The 25,796-nt window shown below is 46.7% G+C and overlaps 1 protein-coding gene across 10 annotated transcripts in view; it reads right to left on the bottom strand.

Annotated features, from left to right (window-relative positions):
• Positions 1-234: 234 nt before the first annotated feature.
• The window catches only part of ANKS6 (ankyrin repeat and sterile alpha motif domain containing 6), a 66,191-nt gene continuing 40,629 nt past the window's right edge, over positions 235-25,796 (bottom strand). The window contains exons 12-17 of one of the 10 annotated variants that reach the window (XR_004443651.1): positions 25,439-25,622; positions 20,403-20,470; positions 14,480-14,514; positions 13,644-13,760; positions 4,765-4,861; positions 235-777 (exon numbers count right to left, since the gene is read on the bottom strand). Coding sequence is in view for 8 of the 10 variants with exons in the window: in XM_033237994.1 (XP_033093885.1) it covers positions 728-777; positions 4,765-4,861; positions 13,644-13,760; positions 20,403-20,470; positions 25,439-25,625 (519 nt within the window). In the remaining 2 variants the exon portion in view is untranslated. The other 9 variants (XM_033237998.1, XM_033237996.1, XM_033237997.1 and 6 more) reach the window with 9 other exon arrangements.

Here is a 25,796-nt window from a genome sequence, read left to right as displayed (position 1 = left end):
CTGGGCAGGAGAGCCGAGAACAATGAACTGGGCTTTGTGCTCGAGCTCACTACCCGTGATTCTGTGTGGATTTCCCTTCTGTCATTCCCAAGCTTTGGCAACAACTGTTATTTTGGGGACTGGATTCTCTGCTGGGGGGCTGAAATTAAGGCAGGGACTAAATCCACTCAGTCTGCATGTTAAGGAGGAGCAGAGCGCCCTGAGGTCAGAGGACCCACCTCACCCAGGGCCAGGCCTGCAAAATTTGGTATCAGCTTTATTAGGGAAAATATCAGGTCTCTTTACACGTTGAGCAGGAACTGCTGGTTAACAAGACACGATTAACTTGCTAGGAATGGACAAGGACAGCGACAGGAGAGTGATCCACAGCACCTCCTGCTGATGGCACCTTCATTCTGGCTGCAGAATTCTCCTAGGAAGGGTCCTGGGCTCTTCAGGAGGCATCTACTTGGAAGCACAGGTCAGCACATCTGTCCAAAGTTGTCCAGCCTCCGGCCTGGCCCATGTCTTCAGGCAGCTCCAAGGCAAGAGCAAAAGAGACGGGTTCCCTGCCCCCTTTTTACCTGCTAGATCAGCTTCTACGACTTGGCCAAACTACCTTTCTGTCTGCCGTGCTGGGAATCTCACTGACAGCAAGACCCAGAATCAGGCACATTTGGGGGGCAGGTCCATCGGCCACTCCTCACTTCTGTGGGCTCCGATGCCAGCAGAGCCACGTCAGCAGCTGCTACCTCTTGCTGGAGGGAGTTTCTTCTGGCCTCACCCACCCAGCCATGGCTATGTCAGGGCAGAAGGGAGAGAAGAAAGAAGAGAGATGAGATGAAAGGATGTAAAATGTGCAACCATCTTTGAGGCTTCCCACATCTGCACTGCTCCAGTGTGAAAAGGGCTTTCACTTTCACCTGATCCATGGGGGCTGCTATCTCCTTGTAACCAAAAGGGAAACTGAGACTCAAAGGGAGTAAGAAACATGCTCAACGTCACGCAGCGCTAGGTCTGACTACGTCCCGTGCTCTTCCCAGGGTAACAGGTTGCTTCCACTCATTTCAAAGGACCAAAACCAGAAAAACACGCACCCAAGTGACGCCTCCTCCCTGACGATCTAGAACTTACACATTATGTGCTGCCTTTGCACATGCCCCGGTTGGGATGCCCTTTCTCTTTCCTGCCTAAACCTGCCCTTCCAGGCCCCACTCCAGTTCTCTCCTCTGGGGTCTGCCCAGGCAGAGTCTGAGCCATCATCGATGACTTTCCCTGAGCCATATACCCAACACGCTTCATCACCACACCATCTCACAGACGTGCTTGTCTCCTCTAAGATACTGTGGGGTTCCCTTGAGGGCAGAGAAGTCCTTTTTCATCTTTGGAGGCAAAGCATACGAGTGGGGCTCGCACAGGGTAGACGCTCAGTAAATGTTGGTAAACAAAAGAATTAAAAAGTAAACATTCTCCTCACAAAACCAGCTGGCCTCCATACAATTTTGCGGCACTGAACTAGAGGCAGGAGCCCTCTGTGGCCAGCGGGGACTTGGACATCCAGTACCCAGGACACACCCGCAAGACACTGCCTGGGTGCTGGGAAACAACGCCCTCCACCCTACAGGAGAGCTCAGGGTGGAGCCTGAGCTCAATGCCCTCAAGGCTGGAGAGCTTTCGGAACAGGGACCCTGCCATCTCAAAGCAGGCCCCGTCCCGATGTCCCACTGCCAAGCAGACCACCTCTGCAGAGAGCTGCTGGGGACAAAAAAGGTGACCACCAACGGCCCTGACCCACTCCCAGGGCTGCGAGGCCTCTTGCCTGCCGCTGTTCCAGTCAAAGCGGGGCTTCCCCAGTGGTGTCCAAGGAATTCCAGTCTTGCAAAAGCACCTTGGAGAAGTGATGAGAGTAATGTGGGAGATGCTACGAGCTTCTTGGTCCTGTGAAGAGGCCTGACACGTGTGGGCATGCTGAAGGTTATGAGAGGCCTGCAGCAAAGATGATCACGTAGCTCGCTTTAACTTAGTGTCTGCCAAACCTACTTGACCAGGGAACCTCACCCCACTTTCACATATGCACCCTACTTTTATGGAAAACCTATTAACATCCTGTGGAACTAGGGTTCCAAGGAGCACACTTTTGGGAAATGCTGGTGAAGGTCAACGAGCAAGGGAGGTGCTTCTTGTTGGGGGGCGCAGCCTCCTGAAGGCAGGCTGGGGACACATGTGGGAAGCGAAGGGGGTGATCAAGGACCAAAAATCACAAAAACAAGCACCCAACTGACCCCTCCTCCCTGACGATCTATAGCCTACACGTTTCGTGCTGCCTGCGCACATGCCGCCGCTGGGGTGCCTTTCTCTTCCCTACCATCCACATCCAAACATGCCCAGAAAGGGTGCCAGGGGCCTCTTGTGAACCAGCACACAAACCTCCTAGGAGGAAAAGCCTCGGACACTTGAGTCCAGTGAAAAAGAAAAGAGAAGCATTGTCTGGAGCCTCTGCTGTCCTGTCTGCAAAACGGGAATAGCCCCGCTCCGTCCAGGGTCATCCACTGAGTTCATGGAGGTCTACATTTGTGGGAAGGTGACCCCCCGGCACAGCTGCGTATCACCGGTGTTCAATCAGACTTACTGAGTGGAAGCTATACCACATATATTTCATATATGATGATGAAAACAACAGCACCACAGCAAAAAGCAGGCACAAAACCTCAAAGTACATAACGTCAGGGGCCATGAATTTCAGAGGCAAACAATTCTAGGCCTACTGTTAATCCCTGAAGCCATCAGTAAATTAAAACAAGAATCTGAAGTGCTTCTAGCTCCGAGAGTCTATAGGAGTTAGTGGAAAAGGCACAGGCTTGCAAGCCCACCAGGTCCAGTTCTGAGCCCAGATCTGCTCCTTCTGGGCTGTTTAACTGGCAAGCAGCTTCCCTCTCCTAAGCATCCAGTTCCCAATGTGCGAGATGAGGTTACACGATGCCCCCTCCAGGGTGGCCATGAGGATGAAATGACAAAGATAGAGCTGCAACACACAGTAGGGGACGAATGAGTTGTCTCCTTAAAAAGGCTGGAACATGAGAAACCTTTGTAAAGGTGTCTGTCAGTAACAGCTAAATGAAATACTTTGTCTTCAGTCCTGTGGAAAGTTGGCTTCTGTGGGTGGAAGGCTGAGGACTTAGAGGAAAAACACCCACTATGAGGGCAGGGGAAGAAAACGACGAGGCTCTGGGCAGTAAGGTAACGATGTCCTCTGAAAGCCAGCATAGGGGAGTGGGCTTTCATGGCTGGGGGAGAGACAGATGAGAGATGGCACCTCCCAAGGAGACCAACTTGTGGCTCAGCACTGCTCAGGGTAGAGATTAGAATTCTGTGCAGCCTACCATCTACTGGGTACTTCCTGCAGACCCAGCACTTTGGGCACACTGGTTCTAAGCTCCAACTAAGAGGCCATTGAGCTGCATCTGAACTTTGAACCTGAGTCCAGAGCACAAGGTCTGCTCACTCTACCATGCTGCTTCTCAATGTCGGGACCATCTATTTACAGGTGTTCTCTTGCCCGTCGAGAGCCTGAAGGCTCTGGATGGTGTCTGCACACTCGGCACCTGGTATCTAACATAAATGCAACAAGCACTGGCTGAATTAGTCACTCAATGGAAAATATTTCAGAAAGCCACCGGGTTTTAAAAGTCAGGGCCCCTCTAATTTAGTATAATATGATATGGTAGGAAACTACACAAGCCAATTCCCTTTTGAGGAACACAGCATTGACAGGATGTAGAAAAAATTCCAAATTTTCATTTCTTTGCCTAGAACCTTTGAGCACCAGAGGACTTTCACAATGTGACCCATTAGTCTTCTGCTTCCACTTTCAGTGCAGAAAGCCCTGCAGTGATACGGGTGAGCACTGTGGAGTACCAGAGCATCATCTGGTCTGACCCTCCACTTTGCAGATAAGCAAACTGAAAGTTAGGAAGAAGAAGGGATCCACACAGCAGGCCTCTACTTCTTTCCTTCTATAATAGACTGTCTCTGCAATAAAGAAAAACGCATTTGACATATGCATCTTGAACGCGTGCTGTAAGCTGTATGCAGCAGGTGCAGTGGAATGCTAGAGCAGTCACACACATAGCACTGAGGGACCCAGCGGCTGAAAGGGGTCAAAAAGACTCCATCTGACAGGTGACTTGGACCAGGAGGGACAACTTAGAAGTTTTAAGGGACGATGTGGCAGGAGGGCTAACCTCTCACCATAATACATACCCCCCATCTAAGTTAAAAGTTGTTGCTGGGAAGCCACTATGTGGAGACTGCACATCCCGGCCTCCTCTACATCCAGGTGGGGTCACATGACTAACAGCAGCCAAGGGGACGTGAGCAGGAGTGATGTGTGTCGGTTAAGAGCAAAGCAGGTAAGAAGCAGCTGTGCCTTCTCCATCGTCCCTTTCCCTTGCTGCCAGCCAGAAGCAAACTCTGAGGCTCCCAGGGAGGGCGGAGCACAGGATGAAAGGAGTTGAGTGCCTGCATCACTGAGTGACCCAACCTGCCGACCAGAAGCACCCCCACTGGACTGTTACATGGGAATCTGTCTCTGTGTGTTGAAGTTCGTTGCAGCAACAAGTACTACCAACGAATGCAGTGGACGTGAAGCAGGCATCCCAAGCAAAGGGAACAACGTGACTAAGCAACAGCAGTGTGACGGGGGCAGGGCTGGGGCCGTGGCCATGTGAAGGGGTCCCGGGATTCAGAGAGCTCACGCTGGTGGCCGCAGGAAGGAGGATCACGCACAGGGGCTGTTGCCAGGGGCCCTGGTGTTGCTGGCACTGCTCTCAAAGGAAGAGTGAAAGTTGTGAATGGTTTCCTGTAAAATTTGTCTCTCGCGTCCCTGTGGAGGAAATTGAAAACAGACACAGAAAGTCTTATTAAACCTTTTAACCATTAATTCAATTGACACAGTGTTGTTAATGTTCAACTCATACTTGAAAAACCCATGGGCGTCTTGGGGAAAATAAATTATCTAATTGAAAGAGTACCGAGTTCAATAAAAACATACTGAGTCAGAATCTCCCCAGCACCCACCATCACAGCCTGTCAATGCTGCAGAAGCCCCGGGATGCAGGACCCCAAACCCCTGGACAGAGCGGGAGGCTGAGCCCGGGGCAGGACTGACTCTTCCCGAGTCACATGGCCCAGATTCGAGGTCTCCTTTCCTGCGCCTCTGTGCATCTTTCCAGTCCTCAGATTTTCAGAAAATTCAACGGGAGCCCAGTTTCCTTCTGCTACAGGATAAGACTTTAAACTGCCTTTGCTTCCCTTTGCCCAAAAGCTGCCAGATTTGTCTTCACAGAGATTCAGTTCTCACTCTATTCCTACAACGCCCCCTGCCCCCTATACACACATTTTCAGATGAGAAAAGAGGGTGGATGTGAATGTTCCGTTAAGCCCAGAAAACATCATCACTGCATACCAGGCTCAGAGGCATCAATACTCAGAGATTAAGAACAGAGACTGAGTCCTACCCAGAGCAACCAGACAGGAAGTCAAACTGTCACTGTTTGCTGATAACATGATTGTTTACCTAGAAAACCCTAAAGACAGCTCCAGAAAGCTCCTAGAACTGATAAAAGAATTCAGCAAAGTTTCCAGATACAAAATTAATATACACAAATCGGTAGCTCTTCTATACAACACCGACCAAGCTGAGAATCGAATCAAGAACTCAACCCCTTTTATAATAGCTGCAATCAATCAATCAATCAATCAATCAATCAATAAATAAATAAATAAAACACTTAGGAATATACCTAACCAAGGAGGTGAAAAACCTCTACAAGGAAAACTAGAAAACACTGCTGAAATAAATCATAGATGACACAAACAAGTGGAAACACATCCCATGCTCATGGATGGAAAGAAGCAATATTGTGAAAACGCCCACACTGCCAAAGCAATCTACAAATTCAATGCAATTCCCATCAAAATATCACCATCATTCTTCACAAAATTAGAAAAAAACAATTCCAAAATTCATATGGCACTGAAAAAGAGCCCACATAGCCAAAACAAGACTAAGCAAAAAGAACAAATCTGGAGGCATCACGTTACCTGATTTCAAACTATACTATAAGGCCACAGTCACCAAAACAGCATGGTACTGGTATAAAAATAGGCATATAGACCAAAGGAACAGAATAGAGAACCCAGAAATAAACCCAAATACTTACAGCCAACTGACCTTTGACAAAGCAAACAGAAACATAAAGTGGGGAAAGGACACCTTTTTCAACCTATGTAGCCACATGTAGGAGAATGAAACTACATCCTCAGCTCTCACCTTATTCAAAAATCAACTCAAGATGGATTAAGTATTTAAATCTAAGACCTGAAACTATAAAAATTCTAGAAGGTAACATTGGAAAAACCCTTCTACATGAAACCCTTAGGCAAGGATTTCATGACCAAGAACCCAAAAGCAAATGCAATAAAAACAAAGGTAAATTGCTGGGACTTAATTAAACTAAAGAGCTTTTGCATGGCAAAAGGAACAGTCAGCAGAGTACAAGACAACCCACAGAGTGGGAAAAAAATCTTCACAATCTATACATCTGACAAAGGACTAATATCCGTAATCGACAATGAACTCAACCAAATCAACAAAAAAGACAAATTCTTTGTCTTTTTCAACAAGAAAAAAACAAACAATCCCATCAAAAAGTGGGCTAAGGACATGAATAGACAATTTTCAAAAGAAGATATGCAAATGGCCAACAAACATGAAAAAATGCTCAACATCATTAATGATCAGGGAAACGTAAATCAGAACCATAATGTGATACCACCTTACTCCTGCAAGAATGGCCATAACAAAAAAAATAAAAAAACAGTAGATGTTGGCATGGAGGTGGTGAAAAGGGAACACTTTTACATTGCTGGTGGGAATATAAACTAGTACCACCACTATGGAAAACAGTATGGAGATTCCTTATAGAACTAAAAGTAGAACTACCATTTGATCCCGCAATCCCACCACTGGGTATCTACCCAGAGGAAAAGAAGCCATTATATGAAAAAGATACTTGCACACACATGTCTATAGCAGCACAACTCACAGTTGCAAAATCGTGGAACCAACCCAAATGCCCATCAATCATCGAGTGGATAAAGAAACTGTGGTGTGTGTGTGTGTGTGTGTGTATACACACACACACACACACACACACACATATATATATATATGATGGAATACTACACAGCCATAAAAAGGGATGAATTAATGGCATTTGCAGTGACCTGGATGAGACTGGAGACTATTACTCTAAGTGAAGTAACTCAGGACTGAAGTAACCAAACATCGTATGTTCTCACGTGTAAGTAGGAGCTAAGCTAGGAGAATGCAAAGGCATTAAGAATGACACAATGGACTTTGGGGGATAGACGGGGAAAGGACGGGAAGGGGGTGAGGGATAAAAGACTACATATAGGGTGCAGTGTACACTGCTTGGGTGATGGGTGCACCAAAATCTCACAAACCACCACTAAAGAACTTACTCATGTAACTAAACACCATCTGTTCCCCAATAATCTATGGAAATAAAAAATTAAAAACAACAACAACAACAAAGAACAGAGACTGGGCTGGGCATGGTGGCATGCACCTGTAGTCCCAGCTACTTGGAGACTGAGGTGGGAGGATCACTTGAGCCCAGGAGGTCAAGTCCAGCCTGGGCAACAGAGCGAGACCCTGTCACAGTCTAGGTTTAGAGCCCATTTCTCCCATTTGCTAGCAGGGTCACGCTGAGCAAGATACTTCATCTCCCTGGGCCTTGGTTTCCTCATCTACAAAACAGGGATGATAACAGTCCCTCATGTGATGGCTATGGGATTGTCAGAAGGCCTCAGACACAAAGCTGTCCATTGCAGCAGTTTGAAAATCTGTATAAGCAACAGGTAGGAAATTTTTAAAAATTAATTTTAGCACATTTCCCCATCAGACCTTGTGTGGGTAGCTGGAAGCAGACAGGTCCTATCCTCAGAGGGCAGCAGCAGAGTAAACATATTTTTAAAAATTAATAAATATGGTCAAAATGTAAATTAAATTAAAAATGTATCATCTCTGGTAGATTGTTCTCTACTAAGAGTGAAAAGGGGGGAAAATCCACTGAATGAGCCCAGACTTCAAACTTACTTTCATTTCATGGGCTCTCCATAGGCCAGAGGGGCCCCTCTCCAGACCCCCACATAGACACGTCTTGTGCTGATGAGGCCTCCTAGACTCAAGAGGACAGTAAGATTCTCCCTTCATCCCAACCCATCCAAACAATTTTAAATAAGCTGGAAAAATGCCCTCCAGATTCCATCAACACAATCCAAAGGCTGGAGGGTATGACAGAGCATTTGATGCCAAGTCAGAGCATCTGGAATCCCCACTCTACCACTGATTAGCGCCAGCATCCCAGGCCCACCCCTTTTCCGCTAAGTATCTGTAAAATGGGGATAATGTGACCTGCCAGGGCTGCACTGAAGCTCACCCTGAGATAATGAATGGGGTGGCACTGTGCAAACTGCAGAGGGCTAAAGTGTAAATGGAAGGGTTGACAACAATTTTATTATTAAACACCACCTTAGCCTTAATCGCCTGAGAAATGAGGTCAGGGCAAGACAGGGTTCGGGCCCTCGCTGCCTGCTAACCTTAGGAGGGAGCTGCAGATGATTAAAACCATAATTGTTTCCTGCATCTACAACTGATTGAAGATGATAACGATAATTGCCCTTTAAAAACCCCTGAGTTTTAAAGGACCTGCCTGATAACTCTCAAAAGGAAAAAAAAAACAGCCATTACATGTAGAAAAAAGGTTCACATATCTAGTATTTCAAAAAATGCAAATTAAAACAAGGTACCTTTTTTTGCCTATCAAATTAATAAAGATTAAAAAACAAACTGATGTAATACTGGCAAAGCTGCAGTGAAACGAACAACAAACTCTCACACACTCACAGCCAGTGGAACTGTTCACTGGCTCTTTCCAGAAAGTTATTCAGCTATACATATACCTTGATTCTGACACTTTGATTCAGTAATTCCACTTTCAGACATCTACTGTGAGGAGATGATTAGAAGGCCTTAGACACAAAGCTGTCCATTGCAGCACCATTTATACAAAGTTTGAAAATCTACATAACCAACAGGTAGGAATTTTTTAAAAATTAATTTTAGCACATCTATGCAAATTTATATGAAAAAGAGTTCTTAATGACATGAGTAGCTGCATATATTTCATATTAAAGAAAGCAGGAGATAAAATTACAGACCCAAATTTATCTCAGTCATATTTTTTAAAAAATTTAAGGGTGTGGTGATACGTGCTCATAATCCAAGCTACTCAAGAGACTGAGGTGGGAAGATCCTTTGAGGCCAGCCTGGGTAACACAGGAAGACCCCATCTCTTTAAAAAAGAAAAAACAAAGAAAAAGGACACAAAACACTGCAGAGTAATCTGCCCAAAGGTGAACAGTGTTGGCCTCTGAGCGATTGGATTGTGATTTCTTAAAGAAATTATTTTCACCATTTTGGTACTGTGTAAATTTAATAAAATCATATGCACTGCAGTGACAACCACAAAAAAAGGGCAACAGAAAGAAACAATGACTTAGGACCAACTAACTCCTCATTTCTGATAAACCTCCAATATATAACTCATCCAAAGCTAACAAACTAATGAGCAGACTCGAGCACACATTACAATTCCAGTACTGGGGTGGGTTCATCTGCAAGTGACGTGGCTTGCAGGCTGAGAGTCCACAAGCTTTGCTAATATTACTATGCCTAATAAGACTTGCTGATGTTATTATATTATGAGGCAGGTGTTTGGTTAATACTCACTTAAAAAAATTTTAGGCCAAAATGCTCAATCTTATTGATTGTGTAAAAAATGCATTTTATATCACACCCTGTTTTCATGTAAACATATATAACTGAAACATTTTGTCCTTTCTATCTGCAAAAGCATGTTGCTATTTTCTATTTTACTTCCTAAAATGTGCTACTCATGCCCCATTAAACGGATTCTAAAACCCACCAGTGTGCTGTGGGCCACAGCTAGAAAGACACTGCAGGGAAGGAAAGCTGGGCCTCCCCATCTCATGTGTCCTGATCTAGGCTCTCCAATGTGTACAGAGCACAAGAGCCATAATGGGTACTCTCTCTTGGTTGGCCAAGCTTGCGTTGCAAAAGAAAAAGTATGAATGTTACAAAGAGAAATTCATGCCCTATAGCAAAACCAAAGAGGCAGGAACGCTTGATGTCAAGGTTAGGCAAGTCCAGTCTAGAAGAGCCAAGGCCCAGAGCATCTGAAGGCTGTAAGCACAGTGAACTGGCTCTTGGAAGCCACCTTTGGCCTGAGGAGCTCTTTGCACATCTGAGAACCAGCACGCAGTTGCAGTGCTAACTTAGAATAATGCAGCAGAAGTTAAATTTGCTTTTGTACTATTATACTTCTCCTAAACATGCCTTTTCTCGATGACTCATGATGATACATGGTCCTCACTTTCAGAGGACTTTCTCTGGTACTATTTACTCTTGAATAACAGGGTCTTTCTCCAGGGAGGTGGTTCAGATCGGCTCCTTCTCCTTGTACCTATTACTGTGTGGAACTGCCTGACTTTGCAGGGTGGATGCTGCCTGCTGGAGGGACATGGGTGGGATTGAGTGGTGCTCTCGGTCTGGCATGTCACAGGCACCTGGGCCTCTTGGTTGGGAGCTGGTGAGCTAGGCCCCGAAGCAGGACCACTAACAGCTGTCCCTTCTGCTTCTCCTGATGGGGCCTGTTTAGTATAGGATGCAGACTGTCATAGAACAGGGAATGGGGGGAAGAGGGGATGAATTTGAGAGGAAACTGAAAAAAGGCTCTAGTCTGTATAAACTTTAAGAACAATGTCCTCTATCGGGATGGGCTCAAGATGTCACATTATTCACTCTGATGATGTCAGTTAAGTTTCCTAAGGTTTGCAAACTAGCCCAGTCTGTCTGCTTTTTGTGATCCTGGGCCAAGGAGGCCACAGTCACAGAGGGCAGAGGGGAGGTTCTGGAAGCATTAGCAGTTGCCATCTGGTGGCATCAGCTCCCGGCCTGTCCTCTCACTGGCCCTGCCTCCAGAGCCTTTTCTGTCCTTCTTCCTTAACTGGCTTAAGCTTGGATTTTCCCCACTCCACCCTTTCCTTGGTTCACACATCTGGCCTCTGGAGGCCAGGTGGAGAAAGGTTCCTCTAACGCCTGGGCCACAGCCCTTCACGGCCCCGCCATCCCTCAGCCACCTCTCCTCCCCAAAGGCCTTTCCCTTACTTGACGGTGTCATCCTTTACCACCTTGGGGGCCTTGCTCTGTCCTTTGGGCCTCCCCACATCTCATGTCTCTTGCTCTGTGCTCCAGTCATTCCTTTATTCTTCAAACACACTGCACACCTCACCACAGGGCCTTTGCATGTGTGCCTACCTCTGCCTGCTCCGCACTTTTCTATTGGTTTCCACTCTTGCTTCAGGTCTCAGCTGCCTTGCCACTCCCTCAGGGATATCTTCTCAGCCCTGACTCCAAGCCAGGAGCTCTCACAGTACCACCTGCCTCTCCTTTATGTGCTGTGGGTTAGTTACACTGAGGCAGCTGGAGTCCTTGGGTGAGTTCCTCAACTTCTCTGAGCCTTGGTTTCCTCATCTATAAACTGAAACTGACTTCAGCGGCTTTCGTAAGGATTAAATGAATGACTATAATGTATGACATGCTCAGAGCACAACGTGAGGCACAGACTGATTCTGAATGGTCAATACTCACACGGTGCCTGAGACATAAAGGCTCTTTTTCATGACTAAATCAATGCCCCAGTCTTTAGAAATTGTTCTGGTTGATTCACCTTCTGTGAGCCACCCTCAGGCTTCAGTTTCTTGGATGATGCCCTTCCTAACAGCCGAGATCTGCCTGCCTCTGACAAACTCCATACCCGCCTTAACCCCCTGCCCTCCCCGCCGACATCTAACAGCAGAGCAGAAGCGGTGCTGGTCCGGAAGTCAGGCATCACTGCCCAACTCTGAGCCTGGGCTTCCCTATATGTAAAGTGAGGTGGTCCAGGCCCATGCAACAACCAAGAAATGTTTAGAATCCGGCCATTTACAGAGGAGAAGGAACTAGAAAAGACTGGAGGAAAACTACTTGGCCCTGAGATGCCCAAAGCAATGCTAAGGGCATCCCTTTGAAGGATCACCTCATAGCCTTCAGGCAGGAAATAGGAATGACGACAGTGACAACAAAAACCACCGCCTGCAATCCTGGCAGGGCTGAGAGGAGCCGCCTCTGCACAGCACAGTGCTGCAGAGAGGTGAAGAGAAAGAGGCCAGGAAGCCTGGGTTTAGAGTCTCCCCACACTGCCCACCACCGTGTGACCTGGGCACCATGCTCCCCTCCCTAGACTGTGCACCCTTGCCAGCCAGATGAAGTAAGTGTAAGGACACCGGCCTCCTTGGGCTGTCTCCAGGACTGATGAGGAAACATATGTAGTGATTTGTAGATGATAAAGTACCATGTAAATATTTATTTGCTGCTTGTGCTATGTGTCTGTTCAATATTTCTGTGCATAGTCCAGCAACATAAAGAACCATAAAAGTGGACATGCTCTCTGATATCTCTGCATACTGTGGAACACAGAGAGAGGGAGGGAGGGAGGGAGGGAGGAGGGAGGGAGGAAAGGAAGGAAGGAAGGAAGGAAGGAAAGAGGGAGGGAGGGAGGGAAGCAAGGAAGGAAGGAAGGAAGGAAGGAAGGAAGGAAGGAAGGAAGGAAGGAAGGAAGGAAGGAAGGGGAAAAAGGCAGAGATGTCCACTATGGCAATATTCATAATAACAAAATTCCAGGCATGAGACTTTTGTCCAGCAAGTGGAAAGCTATTAGGCAAAGTGTGAGAAAGCAGCAGGTAAACAGGTACTGCACATTGTTGCTGGAAAAAAAAAAAGCCACCCTATATTAAGAAAAAAAGCAGACAGCAAAGGAGTTCCAAAAACCCAACAGCAACTACAATGAAGCTTGCAAAGTGAGTGGTGATTTGTCTTTATTTTTGTGGTTCTTTTTGTTTTTGGTGTGTGTGTGGCTCTGGGTGGGCGTGGGGTGGGAGCATTGATATTTTTAGTTTTAAAGCTGATGAGAAATTTAACATGAGACAAAAACGTGGGAAGCCGACAATAGTGACTGACGGCTGTCTGTGTGCCAGGAGCTCTGCTGAGCATTTTAGTCCTTGACACACCACCACCATCCCCACCCTACAGATGGGGACAGCGAGGCTCAGAGAGGTGTTCACCTCACACCACACAGTGAATAAGTGAAGGAGCTGGGATTCAAACCCAGGCCAGCCTGACCCCAAGGCCTGTCTGTATCAAAGGCTCAAAGGCTCTGCTTTCACAGCACTCCCGAGGGCCACACCCAGCCCTGTGCATTGATATTAGCTAAGTGAAGATTTCAGCTCAATCTGGGGAGAAACTTTATGGGGGAAGAGACCATGCTGGGAGGTAGTGAGTGCTTGCTCACTGTCAGATATGACAGAGGAGAGGAAGTAAGACCTTCTCGAGATCCCAGGACCCTGGTGAAGCTCTCAGATGTCTGAAACACGGAAATACAAGAAACAGAGAACAGTACCTTGCCTGCATTCAGTTCAGAAATCGCTGCCAGAATCTGCTGCCTGGACCCATCTGTCTTAATTCCCAGCTCCTTCAAGTCACCGTCAGTCAGTGTGAGGAACGCTTCCATGTCCACCTGGGGAGAGAGAGGGATTCGCCACCACCTGCTGGATGCCACAGATTCTTCCCAGCCACAACAGTAATCTCACAATTATGAGCTATGAGTGCTTATTAGTAGTAAAGTAAACTGATGATGATTTACTACTTCTAAGTCCTGACTTTATCTTTAAAGCGTTGTTGAAAACATTAAAAAAAAAAAAAAAAAAAAAAAGAACTCTCCTCAGATCTGGCTTTTGGATTTTCTGAACAGATGCATTTTAGGAAGACCCTTAAAATGAGCCAAGTAAGGAAAATCTCTGAGATAGTCATCTGGGTGGCTAGAACAGGAGAAATCCAAGACCTGCTATTAGAAAGGTAACTGCAATGTTGCTGTACTTTTTTTTTTTTTTTTTTTTGAGGCGGAGTCTCGCTCTGTCACCGGGACTGGAGTGCAGTGGCCAGATCTCAGCTCACTGCAAGCTCCGCCTCCCGGGTTTACGCCATTCTCCTGCCTCAGCCTCCCAAGTAGCTGGGACTACAGGCGCCCGCCACCTCGCCCGGCTAGTTTTTTTTTTGTATTTTTAGTAGAGACGGGGTTTCACCATGTTAGCCAGGATGGTCTCGATCTCCTGACCTTGTGATCCGCCCGTCTCGGCCTCCCAAAGTGCTGGGATTACAGGCTTGAGCCACCGCGCCCGGCCTGTTGCTGTACTTTTAACAACATCGGATACTGTGCAAACGTATGGCAGTACTCACCTCGTCTCCCCCACCACGCACCAGACAGAGACAGACTGTGGAAAGACAGTGAGGAAATAAGCAGAAGCAATAAAGGAGAGAGGGCCATGGAGAATGAGAGCAGAGCTCAGAATAAGGGCATCTCAAAACTGCAAGTCTTGGTTTCTATGGGTGAGATCCTGATAGCTCTGTCAGCCCTGCCTGGCCCCTGGACAGGAAATGAAGCCCTCTGCTCCACTGGCTTCTGTTCCTCTATGGCAAGGTGGAGGGAAGGTCGGAAGGGACTCCAATGAAGCAAGCACATCCATCACCCTGCATGTCGGACAACAACGGCCTCTGGCATAGGGGTCCACACCTGGCAGGATCCAATCCAGGTCCACTGGGAAGCCAGTCTCACTGTCAGACCAGAGGAGGGCAGTTAGCACTATGTGTGCAAAGCACCTTCTGAGGATTTCAGATAGACTGAGTCATTTAACCCTCATGACATCAGGGGGGTAGATCACTATCCCCACTTTGGAGACAGGGAAACTGACGCACAGAGTTTTTTTTTTTTTTTTTTATATAGCATTCAAGGTAACATGGCCAGTAAGTGGCAGGGCCTGGCTTTGAACCCTGGCAGAGGGCTCCAGCATCTTCGCCCTTTTCCACAATGCCACATCACCCTTCAGCCGCAGATTCCCTGGCCTCCCTCATGGGCTTTTCCTGAGGGCAGTAGCCCTCTTGCTAACATGACTTCACTTCCCTAAGCATTAAGGCATTGGGTCCCCGGTCTGGGCCCCTCCCCCTGGGGAGATGCTGTTGCAGACAATGCTACAGCTTCACAAATCAGACTCCAACAACAGCGCTCATCTGGGAGATGGGACAGAGAACTGGCTGCCCACACCCACGTCTTCAGCCAGAGCTAAGTAGAAGGAGGGTGTGTTGCCCTGGAGACAGATAGGGTGCCAATTCCCACTCACTGCCGGGGGACCTCGGCAGGTGCCTTACCTCAGTTTCCCCACCGAAAAATTATAGTCCCACCATATAAATTACAGGGTGGATGCGGGATCTACAAAGAGAGTTTACAAACAGCTTTATGATCTACATTTACAAACTACAAGATATTATTACACTTTAGAGATATGCTATTGCCATTTAAAATAACACTTGAATAACTTCTTGAAAATCCTCAGTCTTTCACTTTATAAGCAGGCTTTATTTTATATTCCCTCATACCTATCAAGATTAAAATTTTTTTCCTTTAAAACATTTGAAGGCCGGGCGCGGTGGCTCAAGCCTGTAATCCCAGCACTTTGGGAGGCCGAGGCGGGCGGATCACGAGGTCAGGAGATAGAGACCATCCTGGCTAACACGGTGAAACCCTGTCTCTACTAAAAATACAAAAAATTAGCCGGGCGAGGTGGCGGGCGCCTGTAGTCCCAGCTACTTGGGAGGCTGAGGCAGGGGAATGGCGTGAACCTGGGAGGTGGAGCTTGCAGTGAGCCGAGATTGCGCCACTGCACTCCAGCCTGGGCGACAGAGTGAGACTCCGCCTCAAAAAAAAAAAAAAAAAAAAACATTTGATTTATGTAGGGATAGAGATTTTCTTTCTGAAATTTTCCCTACTCCCCATCTTTCCTTTTCTCTGTTAACAGTCATTTTACTTTTCTGGATTAAAAACAAACAAAAACCTTGAACCAGGTTTGAGTCACTGGGGAAGAATCTGCTCCTTTAACCCATCCTTAGCCCTGTCTGAGATGCAGGCACCCCCACCCCTCTGGCAACAGCAAGCTCCTGGCATCTCTTGGGTGTTTTATAGTTCACGGTGTGCTGAGGGGCTGAATGGATGGGTGATGCCGTTTTAATGGAAACCACCTGCCCGCAGCCCTGCTGGACACGAGTCTCTCCCAATAATCCCAACCCCTAGAAGGGACCCCACATCCAGCCTGGCACCATGGCCAGTCCTCAGCGATTCTGACGTCCTCAGCACCTGCCCTCTTGGTGAGGGGCCCTCCACCTCCTAACTGGTCTTTCCCTCCCAGTTATTCTTCCCCTTCTGCCCTTCCAACCCCTGTCCGCCTCCATACCAGAGGTTACAGATCTGTCTAACCTGCAACTACCTCAAGCCCATGGTGTACAGAAGTAAGTCCATGGTGTACTGAGAAGTACGCCGTCCAGGCCCTGCCTGGTCAAGCTCCATTCCCTCCTCCTGATGGGCTGACCTTGGCCCAGCCCCAGCCAAGCCAGAGTACCACAGGCTCCCTCAATGAGTCCTGCTCCCTCTTCCCAGATGCCCTTCCAGGTCCGTTCCCCCTCTTTCTCCAAAGTTCAGCTTAGTTCTCAACCCAGGTCTTCTCTGGCCCTCATTTCATAGACCCCTTCTCTGGGTTCCAGAGTATTCTGGGCATCTGCATTTCCCAGCACCCAGCTCTGGCAGAGGGTCTGGCAGGGGCAGGGTCTCAAGTACTTAGTATGTGTTTGTTGACTGAATGAATGAATGACTGCATCAATCAATCAATCTTCTGCCTCTCCATCTGCACTGACCTTCCCAATTCATTTTTTTTTTTTTTTGAGACGGAGTCTCACTCTATCGCCCAGGCTGGAGTGCAGTGGCTGGATCTCGGCTCACTGCAAGCTCCGCCTCCCGGGTTCACGCCATTCTCCTGCCTCAGCCTCCCAAGTAGCTGGGACTACAGGCGCCCGCCACCTCGCCCAGCTAGTTTTTCTGTATTTTTTTTAGTAGAGACAGGGTTTCACCGTGTTAGCCAGGATGGTCTCAATCTCCTGACCTCACGATCCGCCCGTCTCGGCCTCCCAAAGTGCTGGGATTACAGGCTTGAGCCACCGCGCCTGGCCGACCTTCCCAATTCTGACCTCCGTCAACCCTGGGGGATGCCAAACTCTCGGGGCTTATTCTAGGTGGAGAGCACCAGAGATGGAATTCCTCTCCTACGACTACTTGTGAAGGGGTAGCAGGAATGAGGCAGAAATATCCCAATATCCTTTCAATATTCATGCCCTATTTTTTTTAAGCAACAGAACCCCAATTTTTAGCTGGGCACATTTCCACACAGTTAAAACATATTTCTGAGTTTCTTTTGCAGATAAGTATTGTCAGGTGATAAACTTCTGGTAAATGAGATCTAATAAAGACTGTGTGGGACTTTGGGGAAGTCTCTTTAAAAAGGAGGGAATGTGTCCTTTTGCAGTCTCCTTCCATACTGCTGCCTGGAATGTGGATGTGATGGCTGGAGCTCCAGTAGCCATCTTGGACTTTCAGGATACAAGCCACGTATACTAGTGGGGTGGAGCAGAGAGCTAAAAGGAGCCAGATGACTCATCTCCAAACTTTCTGTGGGAAAAATCACTTTTTGTTTAAGGTACCATTATTTTGGTATTTTTCAATACACATAGTCAAATCCACCTTAATACAGGTAGAAAGATGAAAATTATTAGTCTGTCTTTAGCTTCAATGTGGCAAGATGAGAACATCAATTAACTTCATTCCTCTTCCAAATTCTCACTGATTGACTGTAAGTGCATATTAATGGAGAGAATTGTTTACTGTTGGAAACTAGGGAAAAGTACTATCTACACGCCAGATACTTCCAGGAGTTTCTGCAAGGGACTGAGAAGTACCCATGAAGCTGTGGTGACTGGGTCTGGTGGCAATCAGCAGGGTTAAAACCTCAGTCCTACTAAAGCCTCCAAGGAAAACACTGGGTTGTGGGTCCATACAGAGAATGCACCCCTACAGTGTAACCAGCTCTTATGTTGCCAGAGAGAAACTAAGTAAAATGAAGAGACAATGAACTCGGCCCCCAGCAAGCACAGGCACCTGTGTCAAGTAGAGACGAGGGCACTGCCTCAGCTAACCTCACATGAACCTAACACACACAGAGGTCCTCAGCCAGTGGCTGCCAGCCCTCCTCATGGCACCGCCTCAGGCCCCAGCTCCCTCCCTGACCCCAGAGGCTGCAGAAACTTCTAGGTGAGTGAGTTATTAAAATTAGAGCAGGCCGGGCACAGTGGCTCAAGCCTATAATCCCAGCACTCTGGGAGGCCGAGGTGGGCGGATCACGAGGTCAGGAGATGGAGACCATCCTGGCTAACACAGTGAAACCCCATCTCTACTAAAAAATACAAAAAGTTAGCTGGGCATAGTGGCGGGCGCCTGTAGTTCCAGCTGCTAGGGAGCCTGAGGCAGGAGAATGGCGTGAACCCGGGAGGCGGAGCTTGCAGTGAGCCGAGATCGTGCCACTGCACTCCAGCCTGGGCCACAGAGCAAGACTCCATCTCAAAAAAAAAAAAAAAAAAAAATTAGAGCAAATCTGCACAGCCTGCCTTCCTCTCCCCGTGAACATTCTCGAAGCTCTGTATGTCAGCTGAAACATACCCCTGTTCCCTATGCTGGACAACCACAACAACCTCTGAATGAAGGACAGATGAACTCGCAGACATGCCAGGTCAGAAAAAGGGGTAAGGCCAAGAAATCAGAACAAATGTCACCCTGTGAGCCAGAGACACGATACCTCAAGAAGCAGAAGTGTACTTTAAGATGTGTTCTCCTTATACTCCAAGAAGGCATAAACATATCAGCAAAAGCAGGCAGAGATCAGCAATAGGGAAAGATTTCTTGGAGAAAGTCATTGCTAAGGTTTAAAACACCAGGGAGGCAGGAATGGCAGACTGCATATGGCAGAAAAGCAAACAGGAGGAGGAAAGCTACTGTGCCCTCTGTTTCTTGAACTAAAATACAAGCTCCTCAACTGCATCTCAAGTCTGGTGGGGACAATGAGTGATTCTCATGATTGCTCTGCAATTATGACAGTTTTCACCTACTAAGATGCTCACTAGAATGTTCTAAACCAGTGATTATACCCTGGTGGCTGATGGGCCTGTGGAGGAGTTTTACTTGGCTAAAACAGTAAATTTTTTAACAGCTTACTGAGATAATTCATCCACCATACAATTCACCTATTTATACAATTCAATGATTTTTAGTACATTCACAGAGTTGTGTAACCATCACCACACACTCAGTTTTAGAACATTTTCATCACCCCCAAAAGAAACCGTGTATCCATTCCAGTCACTCCCTACTCTGCCCATTCCACCCGCCCACCCCTCCACCCAACTCTCTGGCAATCACGAATCTACTTTTCATGTCTATAGATTTGCCTAGTCTGGACATTTCATATAAATGGAAGCACACCCTATGTGCCTTTTGTGACTGGTTTCTTCCACTTAGCAAGATGTGTTCTGGTTCATCTATGTTGTAGCATGTGCCAGTATTTCATTCTCTTCATGGCCAAATAATATTCCACGGCACAGGCATATTTTATTTATACATTCATTAGTCGATGGACATTCGAGTCGTATCGACAGTTTGGCTTTCATGAATAATGCTGCTACAAGCATTTGTGTACAAGTTTCTGTGTGGACACATGTCTTCATTTCTCTCGGGAATATACCTGGGAGTAGGACTGCTGGGTCATATGGTAACTCTATGTTTAATATTTTGAGGAAGTGCCAAACTCCAGAATAGTATTTTTTTTATGTGAATCTGAATGCTTTTAAACACATAGCAACTCTCTCAGACCACCACAGACCCTAGATCCAGACACATAACACAGGTTCCTTAGGGTTTACTATCAGCCCACTTTAAGCCTATAAGTCTGCCAGTCAATCACACACAACAAAAAAATGTTTTCAGGACAGAAATAAACTTTTCTAGAGAAAGTACTGCTCAAAATTACAAAATTCTATCATAACAAAGCTAGCCATAAGTCCCCAGGATTTCACAATAACAAACTGAACTAAACCCGCTGAGCATGAATTCTATCTCCTCAGCTGTCTCAGTGCAAGAGATCAATTTAGGCTTGCAAAATGAAAACCTACACATTCAGACAAAGTTTTCTTTTACAGTAAGATTTAAATTGACATTCAAAAAGAGCATTCTTACCTCTTGTTCCTCAAAAATGGGCTGATATTTCTCAAGTGATAATTTCTTAAGGATTCCGGTCAGTTCATCTTCAAGAGGGAAAGGTGAAAAAAAAACATTTTAGAATTTGGTAACATGTTATCAAAAAAGTGGTCTTCAAACTTCTATAAAGTAGTGGTAATCTTATTTCAAATGAAATTCTGTAAGAAACACCAACACAGAAAGCTGATCTCAGCTGGGCTCCTGCAGATGAGGCTGGAGGTGGGTCCTGAGCTACCTGCACCCTCTTCCCCTCAAGGTAGGCCCTCAGCAATTGACAAAACCCCATGTAAGGCTGCAAAGACACAGCGAGTCTGGGCCAGGACTGATTCCCTCCAGAATGCGACCCTCAAGTTCTGGGAGTTGCAGCTGCCAGAACTAAAACTCTGCCTTCTGTGTGAGAAGGCACCGTAAATGCCAATGCCTGCGGTAAATGCCAATGCCAGCAAGTCCTCAGCTAGTGTGAGGAAGAACTTAAGAAAGAAGGTGGTGGGCTTCAGAGCAGAGCCAGGGTTTGGCTCAAGTGTGCAGAGGCTGTGGTCTTCCTGAAGGAAAAAGGCATCTATGTGGAACAGCAGAGCCAGAAGGGCAAAAGAGGATGATCTGGGGTGTCAGAACAGGAAGAATAAAGAAAAGGAGACAAAACCAGCACCTGAGGGGCTGGGAGAAATAATTCACTCACACATTCAATCGTGATTTGCCAAACTAGGCACTGGGGACTCAACAGATACCAAAACAGACAATAAGAAGGCTGACAGGGGCCAGGCAGGTGGTGTATGCCTGTAATCTCAGGGCTTTGGGAGGCCGAGGGTGAAGGATCACTTGAGCCCAGAAGTTCAAAACCAGGCCTGGCACCATAACGAGATTTCATCTCTACAAAAAATTTAAAAGTAATTAGCTGGGTGGTGTGATGTGTGTGCCTGTAGTCCCAGTGACTCAGGAGGCTGAAGCAGGAGGATCACTTGTGCCCAGGAGTTTGAGGCCGCAGTAAGCTGCAATTATGCCACTATGCCATTGCACTCTAGCCTGGGCTACAAAGCAAGACCCTGCCTCAAACAAACAAACAAACAAAGGCTGATAGGCAAGACAGCAAGGAAGAAGAGAGCAGCATTAAGGTAGATGACAGCATTTCCAGTTTCACAAACGCTGTTTTACAGAGGATGGTCACGGAAAGACTCTCTTATAAGGTGACCTATGAGCAGTAAATGAAGGAGTAAGTTATGCAGATATCTGGAGTAAGAGCATTAGGCAGCATCCAGACAGGGAAGAGCAGGTGCAAAGGTCCTGAGGCAGTGGATGCAGCTTAAATAAGTGATCAGGAGGCTTGGGTTCCTTCTTTTCTTAACTCACCCTCCCTCCCTCCCTCCCCCACTTCCTTTCCTTCCTTCCAGCAGTGACTACCACTGTGCCCAATGGACACTGGGTAGCAAGGATGGAGAGATCCCTGTTGTGAAGCTCAGTGTGGCTGGGAAGATAGGATGAGGAGGGTGAAAGCTAATACACAGTGCTATCAGTCAGCCTGTACATGGATGAACCACTTGCTCTTTACAACACCAATGAGGTAGATCCTACTACTGTCCCCATTCACAGATGAGGAACTGAGGCACAGAAAGGCTCGATACCACATCCTGGGTGAGGTCATCCTGCTAGACTGTGGCAGAGCAGGGAATCAAGACCAGTGGTCTAGCTACTAGGCCTGTGCTAGGCACCTGCTCTCCACTTTTCTCATGGGTGGTGCATGCTACAGTGAAGAGCAAGAATAGGGCGAGGTGGGGACAAAGAGGACAGCTGACCCAGCCCAAGGGAGTAGGGAAAGCTTCACAGTAGAAAGGCTACTGAGCGAGGACGTATGAGACAAATCAAATCCCAATCCACACATAATCTGTTTATTTCATGACACTAAACCTTTGCTCTTGCCGTTCCCTACACATGCAGCCTTCGTCCAGAGTGGCGTGCTGGTAAATGCTTAACAACTGGTTCTCAGGGGGAAGATGTATGCATGTATACAGTCACATAAATCTATTGCAGATTTTACTAATATAAATGATTTATAGCACACAATTTACAAATAATAAAACATATAATATTCTTACTTATAAATTCCATATAGCCAATTGATTCTCACCAAATGCTTCATTTGTTTTTGCCCTACTCTTGTACCCACAGCCAAGGAATATGTTTCCAACATGAACGCTGGCTGAGAGTTTTGTTTACATGAACAAGAAAGATAAAAAGAAACAACAAAGACTTAATGTTGGAACTTCAGGTGAGCAACTTGGCTGAATCAGATAACGATTTTCAAATACTGGAAGAATATTTTCTCAATTTTTTGTGCGATTCACAAGATAACAGTTACAGACACAACATTCTTTTAAGTTTAATCCTCATTGTTAACATTTTTCCATCACTGCCTAGATTACAAGTAGACAATATCTATAAGACAACAAACCAAGCTCTGGATTGCTTGTGACCAGGGAGGCTGAGGCTGCAGTGAGCTGTGATCGTGCCACTGTACCCCAGCCTGGGTGACAGAGTAAGACCTTGTCTCAAAAAAATAAAGCAAGCCCTGATTGACGGCATTTGCCAGTTTCCATGGTATGAATACCCCCATCACAGCCAATTTCAACTTATCAATCTAATGTCCCTGAGAGTGAAGCTGAGCAGAGATGCGCAGTAGGAATGCATCATTATGGGGTACTCACAATGCAGATATGAGATATACACAACCTCAAGAGCACAGATAATAAAATATACAAAAATGAGTAAAAAATACATTTTAAGTACAATATACTGTTATATTTCTATAATGTAGTTAATTCTAAGTCCATGTAATTTGTAAATAATGGTTGTGTTTAACAACCAGCTTGGGCATTTCCTACAAACTGAACAGTCAGCTCTGGCACCCGACTGCCTGTCTCTTCCCAGCATCATGGTCCAGCTGGAGTGCCCGTTTGCCAGGGGAGCCTTCCATGGCACATGGTGCTGATAGCAGGTATGACCTCACCTTGTGTTACACTCTAATATCATTATGTTGAATGTGTCTGTCTCCCTGTGAGTTCCCCTGGGTGCACAGGTTAGGGCACCCAGGGGACTGCCCAATAAAATCTCCTGGAACTAATGTGAGGCTGAGAAGGTGATGCTGTCACAAGCCTTGCTGTTTCTAACAGGTAGAGTCCAGAGAGGAAGAATGCAGATGGAGAGACGAGGTAGGGCAAAGCTCACATGTGTCCTTGACTGGGACCACATATTTCCCAGAATATCATAAAAATAGCTCTTTGGGGATGGATTGCAGCCCCTGGCCTATAACAATCATATACCCACAGGACAAACAGCTTGTGGCCTCGAGATCCAGGAAAACTAAGCTTTCTGAACCAGAGAAATTATTCTACAAGGAAAGTGCTATTGGCCCTCTTCTTTCTTCATCCCAATTAGGACTTTGCAAACCATTTTTAATAATGAACAAAAGGGAAAGAGAGTGGGTATGGGCAGTCCATACAGACATCCACTGTCTCCACTGTTTTTTGGAAAACAATGGGGCATAAAAACCTAAACTGAATTTCCAGAGGCTTCAATTCCTGAAAACCTCAGAGGTGGGAGAATTCACGAGTGTGGAACTCAAGACTCCACATAGAAAATACAGGTGGGGAGGAAAGAGTTTGCTGGTGAACCTCTGAGGCCTTGATAAATGATCACACTGGATATCACAAAACAATAAAAGTAGCCCCCAAATAAGTAGGATACCAGTGGCAGCACGCATTTATCAACTTAGTACGGACTAGAGCCTGTGCAGGTGATTCCAACTTATCTTGCTCAGCAGAACCTGCTCAGCACCCTCCTCCTCAGCAGCTGCAGCGAGCTGCCCACAAATGCATTTGTGAGGGCCACATACACAATCAGATTTTCCTCCCTGCTGATCTATATTCCTCGATTTGCACCTGCCTGGGCCCCAGGTCTCACCAAAGCTCCCTTCCTCTTTCCCCCCTCCCAGCTCCTAGGGGCCACTAGACGGCAGTTTAAAAGGATGAGATTCCTTTCTTCATCTGCCTTTATCTTTCCTGGGGCCTGAGTGCAAAGCCTCTGCTCCTGCCCTACCACCCACTCCATCTTCCCTCATCATTCCCGCATGGGGGCTGCAGAGGCTGTAATTCACAAGGCAGGTTCCGAGGCTCTCCTGGCTGCAGCAGACATCAACTGCTTTTGCTTGCCCTCACCCATCCCCCTCCTCCTGGAAACAGTATTTCCAAATTTTCCTTTGAGGAACTATTTCTCTCCTACTTCCAATACACAAATGTCAGCAGGCTGGACCCCAACTCTGCTCCAAAGCAGACAACTGACCCAAGGGGCATGGCCAATCAACACATTCCACCCCTGTGGACACAGAGATAGTCAAGGATGGGCAACTGACCCAGGTCATTATAAATACAGCTAAGCCAATGGCCTTAACTTGGGATTTTGCTGGACCTACTGAGAAAGTAGCACTCTTTCTGCTGGGGTTGAAAAATTAGTACGAAGACAAAACTATGCCTGAAGCTGCTGCCACCACTTGGAGAAAGCCTACGTGAGACCTAGAAACACTCCCAAAGCACCTGGATTCACGCATGGCTGAAGCACACCCTAGACACTCCCATCATATGAGCCAATGAAATGTCAGGTTTCATTTTTTTTCCTTGAACCAGTGTGAATGGAGTTTCTCTCACTTGCAACTGAAAGAATCCTGACTGGTACAGGGTCCAGGGAAAGTAAGTTCGTGTTGGAGAAGCATTTCCACGGGTGTATGTTTATGCATATAAACAAAACTCACCTATACTCAAAAACTCTGAGGGAGTGTACCATACCTTTGCACAGTGAAGACAAAAATACAAGGCAGAATCAGAGAAAAGGAGGGACATGTTTGTTGTAAATTTTCTTAAAACCTCACCTAGGATGGTTATAACAATTAAGGTCACCTTGCAGTTCCTTGCTGCCAGGTCATCATGGTGAGAGGAATAGGTGGGGTTTCAAGCCCTCAGGGGACTCACCCTCATCTGTGATGGTGCCACTGCTGGAGCCCCCACTGCTCTTGGACTGCCGATGGGATGAGGAAGAAGACACTGAAGACTCTGCAGTGTGCCCTTTGGGTGAAGGGGAGGGCGTGAGGGTTGGAGAGGTGCTCTTGGAGGTAGTGGAAGTTCCAGATGGAGGCCTCTTGCTGGTCTCCAATTTCTGCTGAACAGAGTAAGACAAATACATAAGCCATCGCCTGTAGGGTAGAAATGATGAAAACAGACACCCACAACAGGGAACATGGGCGGTATCTGACTCAACACAATGTTTAACCAGGGCTATGAAATCTACTTTTAAAAACATGCAAAGCAGAAACAGCATTATCAGAACAAT

Source organism: Trachypithecus francoisi, unplaced genomic scaffold (genome assembly GCF_009764315.1).
Source record: "Trachypithecus francoisi isolate TF-2019V2 unplaced genomic scaffold, Tfra_2.0 Lachesis_group16, whole genome shotgun sequence".
NCBI classification, from domain to species: Eukaryota; Metazoa; Chordata; class Mammalia; order Primates; family Cercopithecidae; genus Trachypithecus; species Trachypithecus francoisi.
This window is presented reverse-complemented; position numbering and strand designations above follow the sequence as displayed.